At 45.8% G+C, this 13,683-nt stretch overlaps 1 protein-coding gene across 1 annotated transcript in view; it reads left to right on the forward strand.

Annotated features, from left to right (window-relative positions):
* The first annotated feature begins 5,844 nt into the window (after window positions 1-5,844).
* SNED1 (sushi, nidogen and EGF like domains 1) overlaps window positions 5,845-13,683 on the forward strand; it is a 75,351-nt gene continuing 67,512 nt past the window's right edge. The window contains exon 1 of the mRNA XM_028730979.2: window positions 5,845-6,360. Within this exon, the coding sequence (XP_028586812.2) occupies window positions 6,151-6,360 (210 nt within the window). The 5' untranslated portion in view covers window positions 5,845-6,150. The remainder of the gene's footprint in view (window positions 6,361-13,683) is intronic.

Consider the following 13,683-nt stretch of genomic DNA (forward strand, 5'->3'; position numbering starts at 1 on the left):
ATTCATGGGGAATGTGGTGACCTCACTCACTGCTTGTACGACCATTTTCCCAGGGGAATGAAGCCACAAAAGGGAACACCAGAACTTGCCTTTTAATGTTCATGTTAACGGCACCATATGTCTGAAAGTGGGTACATGGCTTCAGTTAACTAGTTTCCAAATTACTAATAAGGAAAAGAATTTGTGCATGTAAAACATGTCCACAGCCAAAGCTCTTCCCTCTGCATATGGAGGTGCTTTGCTCCTACTTCCATGAGATGGAACTGCCTCCCTATGTGCAAATTGCCAAAAAGTAGGTGCAAGCCTAGTTCCAGCACCGCTGTCAACAAGGAAAAAGGAGAGCGCCTCCAGCTGGCTGGGACACTTCCCCTGAGACCTTCCACAGGAAGATGGGCAACCCAACTAGCAGGGAATATTTGAGAAGCTGCTCTTGGCTTACGCTCCTCGGTCCAAAGATGAAGGCCATCTCTGCATTGCAAAACACTATTTCTGTGTCATGGGTAGGGGACCTTTTTCACCCGAAGGGTCACATGCTCTAGGCAACTTTCTCATGGGCCTGTTGCAAAGTGGGGGGAATTATGAATTCAATTTTTAGCTTTATGCAGTAGGCTTATTTCTACACCCATGCTCCTCTCTAGCCACCATCCAGGGAACAAGAAGAATTGTCAGAGTTTAAGGACATCTTCCAGCCAGGCAAAAATTACTTAAGGCAGTGCCAAGCAGGACCAGCAGGGGTGTGTGGACTGGGGAAGTGTCCTGAGGGCCGGACAAAGAGGTGGAGGCCTTGGGCCTGATATTGCCTCCCTGCCCCCACCTGTTTCAGGACAGATTTGTACTACAATTCAACCAGCAATGATCTCAGCCTAAGATAAATAGGGCTCCAAGTGTGTTTTGCCTTTGGGATCATTCCCACTGTAGGAGTGTAGACTCTTCCCTTAAGCCCTTCATAGGGTGTGCATGGGCAAAAGAGGCTATATGTTCTTCACCCATGGCATCCAGGCTGCAGTTGGTTCTTTCTGGCTTGGTTGCCCAAAACTTGGGCTGCCAGTCTTGCGTTTCCTCCTGCACTTCCAGTTCTCTATCTTTTCATGTTTACTTTGTTAGTAGGTTAGTAGGGTTAGACAAACCCTCTTGGTCCTCAGCTACTACTTACAATTCTCCCATCAAATCTCATCAGCTGATTCTCCTCAGCCATTCCTGACTGGGAATCTTGCAAGTGGACTTCCACGTCCCCTTATTTGACCCCAAAAGCTTTTTAAGCATAAATACCTTCCATAAAGAGGAGGCTGCACTTTGCAATTGTCCAGGGCTTCTCAGGCTAATTTCATGGCAGGCTTTAAGACAGGGTGGAGGACCACTGGCTTGTGGGCCATAAACAGTGTGCAAAGCCTTTTCTGAATGGCCCACAAGATTCCTATTGTTTTAGGCCCCTAGTTGAAGTGGAAACAAGCAAACAAGCCATTTGCTTTCCTTCAGCTTAATTCCAAACTCTGATGGGCAAGAAGTTTTCATAACTGAATAGCTGTCTCTGCTGCCAACATTCACTGGCAACACGAGGGCAACATCCATGTGCAACCTTCACTCCCTGCTGCTTTTGACGTAATTGCAGAGAACTTTTAAAAATGCAGAATTTCTGTACATAGCTTAGGGATCAAGCCCATCTTTGGGACTCCCTCCAGATCTTATTCTTCCAGTTTCATGGTCAGAGTGTCCCTATCCACAATTTCCAGGATATAGTTTGAAGGTGCATAAATGATGCAGTAACCTTATGTTATCAAATCTAAGCAAGTTTGGCTTAGATAATAGACTGCTGAGTGACCCTCTCTGGATAACTCTATGTTCCATGGAAGAAAGACAGTACTGTATATAAATGTAATAAATTAAATCGTTAGGGGGAAAGTGGTTATTTATAAGAAAGGCCCAAATCTTGTGAATACTTTTATATCTTTTATTTGAATTAGGTAGGCTTTCTCAGGTTTGTACACATATGTAGAAATGGGTATAAATAAATAAATGAGACTATTGCGAGTATAGTGGAGTCCTGAACTCTAGTTTTTTTATAAGATCCTGATGTGTCAGTTCTGTCATAGCATCATAAATCCACAGCAGCAATTTCAAAGTATTTGTTTACCTTATACTCTGCAGTCTCCATTTTCATAATCATTAAGTGGGAAGCATTAAACAGAAAATCACTGCTCTGAGATCTAAACTGAACTTGTATTTAAATTTATTTGTATTATAATTGAAAATGTCATGGGGCTTTCACAGCTCTGTGAGGGTGTTTTGTGCTGCCTTTGCAACAGTAACTTGAGCCTGCTAGATAAAATGATTTGCTTAGGATAAATGTTGCATTCTTCCTAAACCAAGACAAAGGGCTACTTGAGCATGACATGTAACTGAAAATGTTGCATTGCTACAAATAATTTCTCAATAATATTTTTAGCACCACAAAACTGCAATGTGGTATTTACTGTTAAAATATTGCATACCCTGACTTTGCAACTGTATTTAGTTCAGTGACATTTCAGGTGACGGAAATGTCAGGCATAGAAGAGAGGTATGTTTTACCTACCTCATCATACAAACTCTGGAAAGGTTCAAAATTCATTCTGGAGAGTGAAGTATAGGAGTATTCAAAACAGATGGAATGCAGCCCTGAGTCAGAAATGTCATATTCAGAATATCTTCTGGTACCCCTCTCCCAATATGAACCTACTGGGCCTTTAGATCTTTATCTGAGGCCCTTCTCCAGGTTCTTCTTCTGAGGTAGGCTAGGAGGTGGGTGACAACAGAGAGAGCCTTTTTTTTTTTTTTTTTTTGCGCTGTGACGTCTGCCTGGTGTCTTTGGGGCCAAGTAAAGACTTGTCTTTTTTCCCAGGCCTTTAATGGGCTGAGCTGATTCTGTTTTATTGCCAGTGTGCTGCCAAAGCTTCCTATGGCTATTGGCAAGGGTTGCATATTGTATTTAAGAGTGCTTAGGTTTTATATGATTTTTTTCTTCTTCTTTCTCTTCATTGTATAATGTATTTATATCTATGCTTTAAATGCTGGAGATGTTTGAGGTAACTGGCAACTAATAAGTTTAATCAATAATTACTATTACATAAAAAATAAGGGCCATTTTATTGGTTTATTTACATCTCTTTGGAATGAGAGTACTGTACTGAGTAACAATGCAATTGTATGCATGCTTTGTTGTGTGCCCTGCTCGGCGTAGTTCATAGCTTCTCTGAGTTCTTCAAGCCCCTTCGCCACGGCAAGGCAGTGATCCAAGAAGGGGTGTATGCATGCTTAATCATGAGTAAACCCCACTGAGTTCAATGGGACTTACTCATAGGTAAGAGGGTATAAGAATACAGTATAGCCTTAAGCATTATTCCTATCCCTTTGTCCAAAGGAGGGTGAATCCTGTTTGGACTCAGAAGACTTCAGTTGTGATTTTGATTGGTTTTACTACCAGTATTAATTAGTCTGGGAATGTTTTATAGTAATTTTCAATAAGAATATGCAGAAGAAAGACAGAAAGTTGAATTTGCTGGTGAGACAGAGAAGCTAGACTATATTTGTAATTAATCTATGGTTCCCATCAGGAAATTGCTAAAGGGTGGTATTGAGTTTTACTCAAAGCAGACACACTGAAATTAATGGACTTGAACTTAGTCATATTCATTTATTTCGGTGGTTCTACTCTGAATAAAACATAGCTGAATAATACCCAATTGCTTTGAAGGTGCTCAGTTTTAATTCGGTGTCACAAACCACTACAGCCCCAGCTGCCCATCATTCTTTTGATTTGCTTTTTCCATGAATCTGGTAAATCAGCAGGCAGAGACAGAGTGAAGCTAGACCTCTTCACAATTAACAAAACTTATCCTATTATAAGATTGAAGACTTTACTTTCAGTGATGGGCAATTCGCCCTCATACCGAGTTCAGTGTATACAAAGGGCATCAGGAGGGATGTGGGAAGAGGAACAAACAAGAACAAATCAGAGCTCCTGAAGAAAAGTTGAGGAAGTGTTCACTGCCATCAACCACATCAAGCACATACACAGAGACACACACAAATTGTAGATGTGCTTTCCATAGGGAAGTTTGCCTACCATTTTCTTACTTGATAACTTCTGTCAAATTTGTATGCATGCATGGTGACATGAGGGGCAGAGCTCATGTGCAGGTGCACATATGCACATACATGCCTGCACATCAAAAGGTGCTGAGGCAGAAGATTTAAAAGTTACAAAGCTCAGCTCAGCTACTAGTTTTGCTTTGCACATTTGCTGAATTTGGCCATAAGTTATACTATCGCTGTTGTTTTCTGGCGCTCTCCCAGATTTGTTCTGCTAAAAAGGCCTTTAGAGGTTTCAGCGTGCAGCACTTCCAACAAGCAGCTGGTGTAAATTTGTAAGAATATGTCCTAGTTCTGCTCCCAAAATTAGATTGTATCTCTGTAACCTTTTCACTCCCAAGCAGGCCTGAGCTCACTTGACAAGCATTGTTTTAACTAACATCAATTCCTCATTGCAGCATTCAGATTACGCTACCAAGGGAGTTGAGGATAAAGTCAAGCTTGGTCTTGCTGGCTGTGGCTGATGGGAGTTGTAGTCTAAAACATCTAGAGGGCACAAGATAGGGGAAGTAGTAGCTGAAGCGCTGGTCTAGGATTCATGAGATCCAAGCCCAAATCCCATTCAGCCCAGGTGATTCAGGCCAGTCAATAACTCTATTTTGGCATTCTGCCAAAAGTGACTGGTGGAGGGGGGAGAATGTGGGCAGCTCATGTACTAAACCTGCACAGAGAAAAATGAGATTGACCCATTTGCAATACAAGACTCCCATCCAAGCACCTATAAAATTGATAAGGGACCTTAGAATTATTTAGTCCAATTCATTTCTGATGCAGGAAATGATGTGAGAAAGGAAGTTTATTTATTTATTGCAGGGACACCACTATTATTTTATGATACTCTGAATTCAATGTTGTTCTGCAATCACTCAGATCTCTTTTGCAGTGTTCACACCCCAAATCTCTGCTAGGAATAAAAGGAGCTGTTGTGACAATGGCTGGCTGCAGATTTGCAGGTGGGGAACTAAGCCTGGACTCCTCCGCATGCAGACGCAGCCCCGTAAAGGAATACTAATGAGGAAGAGGGCATGTTTGTCTAGACCCAGAGCACTCTGTGAATCCTCTCAGGCCAGCACATAACTGGGATTGAGGCGATGGCCCGGAGTGGGTGGCAATCCTAACCACCCACAAGTAAATACCATTGAATGGGGCTTACTCCCAAGTAAGTGGACTTAGGACTGCATCCTTAACTCAGAAAAGGGGGGGGGGATGTGACGTGGCTTGCAAACCGATCCTATGCGTGCTTACTCAGAAGTAACTCCATCACCCAATGCATGCAGGCGGCTGGGTAATTTTAAGACGCTGGCTTTAATGGTCTCGCCGGAGCTCGAATTCACATGGCAATGAGTTATTTGCCCACTTCAGAGTTGGCGATGCTGCGCTTGGGGCCTTTGCGCCTCATCCTGCGGAGCGAGGGGCCCCGGACGGACCTCTGACCCCCTGGCGGTCCCAGTGCTTCCCCGCACACTGAGGTCCTAACTCCCTACCGAGCGTGTTGAGCACCGCAGCCTGGACGCGCCCGCGGCTCCTCCGCTCGCCTGCCACGCGCTACCCCGAGCTGTAGCGCCGCGCTTTCGCCGGTGAGCTGCCCTTAGCGCTTTAAGAGAAGACGCGAGCCTTCTAACCCCGCCCCTAACCTCGGCGGCCGCCTCCTCCAGGTCGCGTCCTAATTGGCTGCCCAGGGTATGAATATGTATACCTCCGAGCTGTGTGAATGAGCCGCTGTCCCCTCCCTCGACGCTGCACAGAGAGGCTCAGTGTGCGCGCGGGTCGCTCAGCAGCTGCAGCAGCCGCCGTCCCGAGCAGAGCCCTTCTCGCGTCCCGGGAGCCGGCGCTGTCCTGCCGCCGCCGAGCCAGAGGCAGCTCCTTGTCCCTTTGGCGCCACGGTCTCCCTTCCTCCCTCCAGGCCCGCGCCGTCTACGCGCTCCCTCCCTCCCTCGCCTCAGCGCCCCGTGTGCGCCTCCGTGCCAACCCCGTCGCCTCAGCTCGGCTCTGCCCGCCCGTCCTTCGGCGCCCGCCGGGGAAATGCGGGGCCTGTCCGGCTGGGTGGTGCTGCTGGCGCTCGGCAGCTGGCTCCGGCTGCGGGCGAAGGGCGCCGTGCCCCTGGCTGACTTCTACCCCTTCGGGCCGGCGCAGGGGGACACGGCCACCCCGCAGCAGGACGACGGCGGCTCGGGGCTCCGGCCCATCGCCGTGAAGTTCCCCTTCTTCGGCGCGGCTCACATGGCGCTCTACGTGAGTAGTCTGCCTGAGAGAGACACCCCCTTTTCCCCCCTCAGCCCCGAGGTTGCCTACCGCGGAGTAGTTACCCCGGAATGCTCTGTGCCTGAGGGCCCCTCAGAAATACCTCACCCAGCATACTTGGTCCTCGTAATAAAAGGGAGACTGGGGCGGGGAGGGAAACCCTACCGGGCTCACGGCGTGAGAGGCTTTTCTCCACAGAGCGCGCTTGCTTCCACCCACCGGGATGCTCTGCGTTGAGCTTTGCAATGCCACGCCAGGCGTGCTTTCGCTGAAGCAGGTCCCACGGAAGTTGGGTGAATCTCTCTCTCTCTCCCTCTCCCTGGGAATAAGCGCTCCGGGCTGCAGCCGGAGACCCTAAAGCAGGCTTGGCTAATCCGTGGCGCTTCAGGTGTTGTTGGGACTCCTGGCCATAGGCTAGGAGTTGAAGCAGCAGCGCGAGGATGTCTGGAGGAGTGCCTCAGGTTAGCCAGCTCTGCTTTAAAGCTTATAGCATCTGAACTGGGCCAAAGGCAAGCGGGGATCTTTCGCTGGCTTTCTCATTCCTAGGGATGAGTGTGGTGCAAAACCCCTGCCTTGTACTGAAGCCAGGTAAAGGTGGTGGGTTATTTTGGAAAACTTGGTTTCTTAGACTATGTTCACACGGATTCTGTTTGATACACATATTCAGTAGCCTATGTCAGGGATGAGAGACCACACATCTTGCCACCCCTGACCATTGCCCAAGCTGTCTGGGGCTGATGGGAGCTTGAGTCGCAACAACATCTGAAGGGTTATATGTTCCCCATATCTACTTTCATGGGGGACCACAGGTGGCATGGTAGCCACTTTAAATCTGATTTCTGCAAACTATTGATAAGAAACATCTGCCACGTGAAGAACTGGGGTTTCTGCACACCTGTTAGAATGTGTTTGCTGCCATTCTGCGGATATGTACTCGAAATAGCCCATCAAAACATATATAAATAGGCTTAGTATTAGTGCACTGGTGGGTTTCCCAAAGTCCATCCATTTTTCTTCATCACTTTGACTTTCACATGACAATCTTGGCTATGGGATTATATAGTAAATGCCATATAACAGGATAGCATGTTGGGGATGAGATCCCAGTGATAGGAGGCACCTCAAAACCACCAAAGAAGTGAAAGTGGAGGGTGGAGGTGGGGTAGGAGCCTCAAGATAGTGTCTTCAGATAGGATGGACCAGTGGTTTGTTTTAGATACATGTTTTTAATGTGTCTTATTTTGGTGTGCCGCCTTGAAAATGTATTCTTGTTTATATAATTGTATATTGCATTGTTGTAACCTGCCCATGGTGAAGGATGAGTGATAAATTTTGTAATAATAATAATAATAAATAAATGAGCATCGACTGATAATACCAGAAAAATACATGATAGGTACTTCCAGACACATGGCTTGATAATGTAAAGGAGTAGTTTACGATAGTTTTTTTAAAACTCCTCCTTGAGTAAATCCAGATTAAATAAAGAGGGGGGGATGGACAGATACTTTTATGCCTGTGATGCCATGTGGATACTGCAGAAAATTGCAAGCATGATGTGCCTTCAGCCCACACTCAGCACCCATCTGGAAGCACCTAATGACACTGCCCTTGAGGAAAACACTGAACCAAATGCATTCTGACCAATCTGCGCATAATTGGTTGCAACTTGCAAGCACCAACTTCGGACCTGCTCCTTTGCACTAAAGGGCTGTCGTCCAGCCAGCTGAGTGTGCTAGCCAGCAAGAGTAAGGTTACCAGACGTCCCCTTTTCCTGGGTACAGTCCCTGCATTTACAAATCAGTCCCCTGACAAAATCCATCTATTTAGTAGGAAGTTGAAAAGTGTCCCCGGATTCATTGAAAAAAAATCTGGTAACCTTAAGCAAGAGGGACCAAAGAGTTAAACTACTGCTAGCCACAAATAACTGTCATGATTCCAGAAAACTGCATGGTGGATTTAGAAACGAAATCTCAAAAGACAATTGCTTGCCATCTGTCTTCCGGGCCTTTCAGTCCTATTACCATGTTTTTAAACTCTTCCCCCCACTGCAATCATGATCATTACAACAACAAAAAAATTCTTCCCATCCCCAAAAGCAGATTTTCAAGATTCTAATGACAGCAAATATACCACTAACTGCCTTGGCAACCGCATAGTCCGCAAGCCAGATGTTTGTACAACCAAAACCAAATTTTGTTAGCCAAGATAGTTAGATAATATAACTTTGCACTTAGGTTGGCTTTAAAGTTTGGTTTGTTTTCCAGCTGCTCTTTCCGTGTGCCTTTATGACTTGGCAAGCGTTGGAGGTGGGATAGCCAAGCAGACTATTGGTTAGGCAAGGCTGTTGGGGTTGGATATAACACCAAGCCAAGGTTTGTAAGGCAGCAGCAAACCATAGGCTTCATCCTGTGGTTTTCCAGGAAACAAACCAAGGTTAGTCTCTGGAGCTGGGTCTACACCATGGCTAAGCTAAACAAACCATGGCTTAGCATTATGTGCAAAACAGGCCTGTGAGTAAAATCTGTGTTGATGATGGTTGGAAGAAAAAAGTGCTGTGGTAGATGGCTTGTGATCTAATCCAGCCTGGTGGTAGTAAAAACAATAGCACCATTTACATGTTCAAAACACTTCACATGAGTCTCACAACAACCTTCGTAAGGTTCAACTGTATTATTATCTCCATAATGCAGGTGGAGGGATGAGGGTGAAAGAGACTGATGCACCACATTATCAGTTCATTGCAAAGTGAGGCTTGAACCAAGGTCTCTCTGATTCATCTTTGTCTCTCGACCTATATGCTCCAGCAAAAACATGTACCCAAGCCTCAGTGGATTGAACCCTAAAGTTTGACAATTTGATCTAAAGTTTGTTAATCTAACCTGGTGCCTTCCAGAAGTTTTACACTACATCTCCCAGCCAGCACAGCCAGGTTGGGAAAGACAAAGTTAACTTCGGAAGGTCACAGGAGGACAATTTCCTGCCCCATCTCTCCTCCCATGCTCATTGTTCAGGAGCCGCCCCCTGGAAAGGCTTTTCAAGGATCATAAGGGAAAGAATGGCACGTGTCTTATGATTCAAGCCAATAACTGTAACATCCATTGATTCACAATCTTTAGACTGATGGTTTGTGCTGTGCAAATAGATCCTTGTTTTATACAACATGACTGGCATCTTTAAATCTAGCTGCCTTTTGCTTGGTTCCTTTTCTTTCTTTTTTAGGTCACTTCAAATTATTCCAAAGTCATCTGGATTTACTTGGGGACAGTCAACAGTTTTAATTTAATTTAAGGCATCAAAGCTGTAACAGGATGTTGCGAATCGGCATGTCTTTGCTATATTTGGCAATTACACTCTGCCACCAAGGGGTTATAATGGCCTAAAGATTCTGGGTTCAAGGAAAATCCTTGAATGGCTTGGCCTCTTCCACTGCCTAATTCTGTTGGCTGATTTGACTCCGTTAGCTCTCTGAATATGATTTGTACTGCAGTGTTGCACCTTTGGGTTGTCACTGTCAGTACACGAATATGAGTTTGGCTGCATGAAACTCACCCCAAGGACATTCCTGAAGGGTAGGTGTAAAAACTAGGTGACTGTAAAACTTTTCCCTTGCCTGCCATGATAGGAGACAGGAAATTGCTTACAATGATGACCAAGCAAAATCTAATTTCCTGGACACAGTAATAGATGTTGACATTACCTCAGGAGAGTCTGTTACTGCAGCAACACAATCCAGTAGCCTTAGAAGATGTCTCTTTCTCTGTCTGTGAATAATTCACGTGGAGAAGAGTCTTGTGGTTGAGCTTTAATTTAGTCTTGGTGCTGTAAGCAAGGGGGGCGTTTCCATGATAGATAATTACTTCAGTGTTTGTTCCAATTTCATGCACTGTCATGACATGTTGTTGTTGTTTAGTTGTTTAGTCGTGTCCGACTCTTCGTGACCCCTTGGACCAGAGCACGCCAGGCACTCCTGTCTTCCACTGCCTCCCGCAGTTTGGTCAAACTCATGTTCGTAGCTTCAAAAACACTGTCAAACCATCTCGTCCTCTGTCGTCCCCTTCTCCCTGTGCCCTCCATCTTTCCCAACATCAGGGTCTTTTCCAGGAAGTCTTCTCTTCTCATGAGGTGGCCAAAGTATTGGAGCCTCAGCTTCACGATCTGTCCTTCCAGTGAGCACTCAGGGCTGATTTCCTTAAGAATGGATAGGTTTGATCTTCTTGCAGTCCATGGGACTCTCAAGAGTCTCCTCCAGCACCATAATTCAAAAGTCATGACATATGACAAACAAATGGCCCTCTTCTGTTCCATGCACATATACCAGGAAATGGTTCCCAATACAGTATGTGTGCAGGGTGCAAGCATTGACTTACTTGGAGGTCCATATTTGCTTACGTTCATCCTGTGTGAAGCTGTATTTAAGGTAACGGAGTCCTAAAATGAGAAAGCTGTACTGGCTTGGGTTTAGCTAACCCATTGTCTGGCATTTACTTTATTTGCTTATGAGGATACTTTTTGGAAAACGTCTTTTACTAGCATGCGTTCTTCACTGATCATCCTTTCCTGTGCCTTGTGTCCAAGCACTGTTTGTTAGAATATGGCAACACTTTGGTGCTGTGAGGAATACATGCACTATACAATAACGCTCTTGGAAATGGTTAGTATACTTGTGCATAGCTGGGGTCAAATAATTTTGAGTGGCCAAGCAAGACTCTTAACCACTAGCACATGCTCTTGTCCCTGACTTTGCACTACATTTTAAAAATGCAACAAAGGGTCAGAGGCGCACCGAAGAACGTCTGCCCTCTCCTTCAAACTGGCTTTCTGGGCCTTCTTTGTTGGTGGAATCTAACTGCCTAGCAGATGCAGGAGCAAGCCAATGTATCCATTGTCCCCCTGGAGCTCAGAGCTAGCCAAAGGCAGTGGAGGCATGCTGGTGTTCAAACCACCCAGCGGATGCTAAGACAAACTTCCAACTATGGGCTCATCCAGACTACCTTTCTGCTGTATTTCTAGGCACAGGACTGCACTTTAAAGTGCTATGTCCAACACACACACCCGCCCCCCTTTTCTCTCTGATACTTTCCCTGTGAAAACCTGCTCTTTACCACTGAATCAGAGCACACGACAATCTCTAGAAAACCCGAACTGCTGTTTATTCTGATTCAGTGTTTAAGAGTGGGTTTTTGCAGTGAAAGCACAGAGGCGAGAAAAGAAAAGAAAACCATTCAGGCACGGCACTTTGAAGCTCAGACCTCTGCCTAGAAAGCATGGGGTGAAAGGTAAGTGTGGCTGAATCCTGTGCTTGGGGCCAAGGCAGATTTAGGGGAGCATGATTGGTTTCGCTGCATGGGATGCAACCTTGCTATCCACATTATGTCTAGGAAAGATAGTGGTATAAAATTCTGGACAAGTGCTGGCAATCAGTATAGACCAGGGGTCAGCAACCTAAGGTCCATGGGCCAGAAGCGCCCCGCGGAGGTTGTTTGACCAGCCCACGAGCCGTCCTCGAACTGAGCTGCCCACTCGCATGCTGCACTAAACTGGCGCAGTGCAGGGACTCACTTTTGTAGCGCCGAAAATCACGTCTGTGCAGACGCAAACGCCGAAAATCGCGGGCGCGCACAATCCAGCCCACGGAGGGGTCTCCACAGGACTGATCCGGCCCAGGCAAGATAAACCTTGCTGACCCCTGGTATAGACAATAAGGTAGTTAGACCAATGGTTTCACTCTGTAGTGTAGAGGATAGCTTCCTATTCCTACCCACTCTCCGGAAAGTTTTTAACCAAGAACAAACCTAGACTACAGCTTGTGGTTATTGATGGGGAGGAGAGAGAGAGAGAGATTAGCCAGCAGCCTGCATTTGGACAATATGGTAAGTGAAACCTTGGCTTAGCTCAACATGGTGTGGGAGTTAAAAAAAAGACCAGGAAGGCACAAAATATCTGAGCTCCTCTCCAGGAGCCTGCACAATCCCAGTAAGTTATCGTTTGGCTTATTGTGACATGTGAACCAGGCCAGCCTCTCTGTGTGATTAAATCTGGCTGTGTGCCAATGTCACTGAAGGCAAACAAAGTCTTTTCAGAGTAAGGGCAGTGGTTCCTGGACAGGTGAAAATGACAAAGAGCTTTGCAGCATCTTTAAAGGATAGCAGACTTACCGTAGCATAAGCTTTTGTGGACGTTCATCCCACTTAATCAAATGCATGAACTGTTAAGTCTTTGATTGGCAGATACGTATACACCTGCCAGCTGAAGATAACAGTTCATGTGGAGTGCTGTGAGTCCAGGAAAGCTTTGCACTACAATAAATCTTAAAGTGCAAAGAGATGCTTTGCGGTGTTTGCTGAGGCAGACTAAGATGCCTGCCCCTTTCGAAGTTGTGATCCTGAACACTCTTGTGCTCTTTTCACACGCCTGAATATGTTTGTGGAAAGCAGTACTTCTGGTTGAGCTCTGTAGAGTTTGGAAAGAGAGCACTGCTAACCCCTTTGAACTGATATGTTCAAATTAGTAAGGAGTTATCCAGGGCAACCATGATAACTTTGAGGGGGGGGGTCTACAGGGAGAGAGCAGGACATAATTTCCTGTCAGTGATGGTTTATTTTGCTTGACCCACTTGCAGGAGTCCCGAAAGGGCTCCAAGGAGGGGGGTAGAAGAAGAACAGGAAGCAAAGCAATTCACTCCTAACCCCACCCAGTGTCTCAGTCCAGATAAAACCATGCAGTGGAATAAGTAGAATAGAATGGTCACATTTTTAAAATACACTTTTATATTTTTATTTTTAAAAAAATACTTAAATGCCAATGGAAAACCAGCACATTCATCAAATGTGTTTCCTTGTTCTGTTAGTTCCTGGAATTATCTGGCTTCTTTCTTTTACTATGGGGGAGTATTCAAAAATTGTACCACCCATATATCCACAGTCTGAGGTGGCACATTCCAATCTAAAACCTCTACATATTATTATTCCTATCAGACATAGGTAAGTGCGAGTCCTTTCTGTATCAAAAACAGTGCCATCCATGTACAGAAGGAAGGTATCAGCTTGTTGTTGTTTAGTCGTTTAGTCGTGTCCGACTCTTCATGACCCCATGGACCAGAGCACGCCAGGCACCCCTGTCCTCCACTATCTCCCGCAGTCTGGTCAAATTCATGCTGGTAACCTCGAAAACACTATCCAACCATCTCGTCCTCTGTCGCCCCCGTGCCCTCCATCTTTCCCAGCATCAGTGTCTTCTCCAGGGAGTCTTCTCTTCTCATGAGGTGGCCAAAGTACTGGAGCCTCAGCTTCACGATCTGTCCTTCCAGTGAGC

The sequence above is a fragment of the Podarcis muralis genome, chromosome 6 (genome assembly GCF_964188315.1).
Source record: "Podarcis muralis chromosome 6, rPodMur119.hap1.1, whole genome shotgun sequence".
In the NCBI taxonomy this organism is placed as follows: Eukaryota; Metazoa; Chordata; class Lepidosauria; order Squamata; family Lacertidae; genus Podarcis; species Podarcis muralis.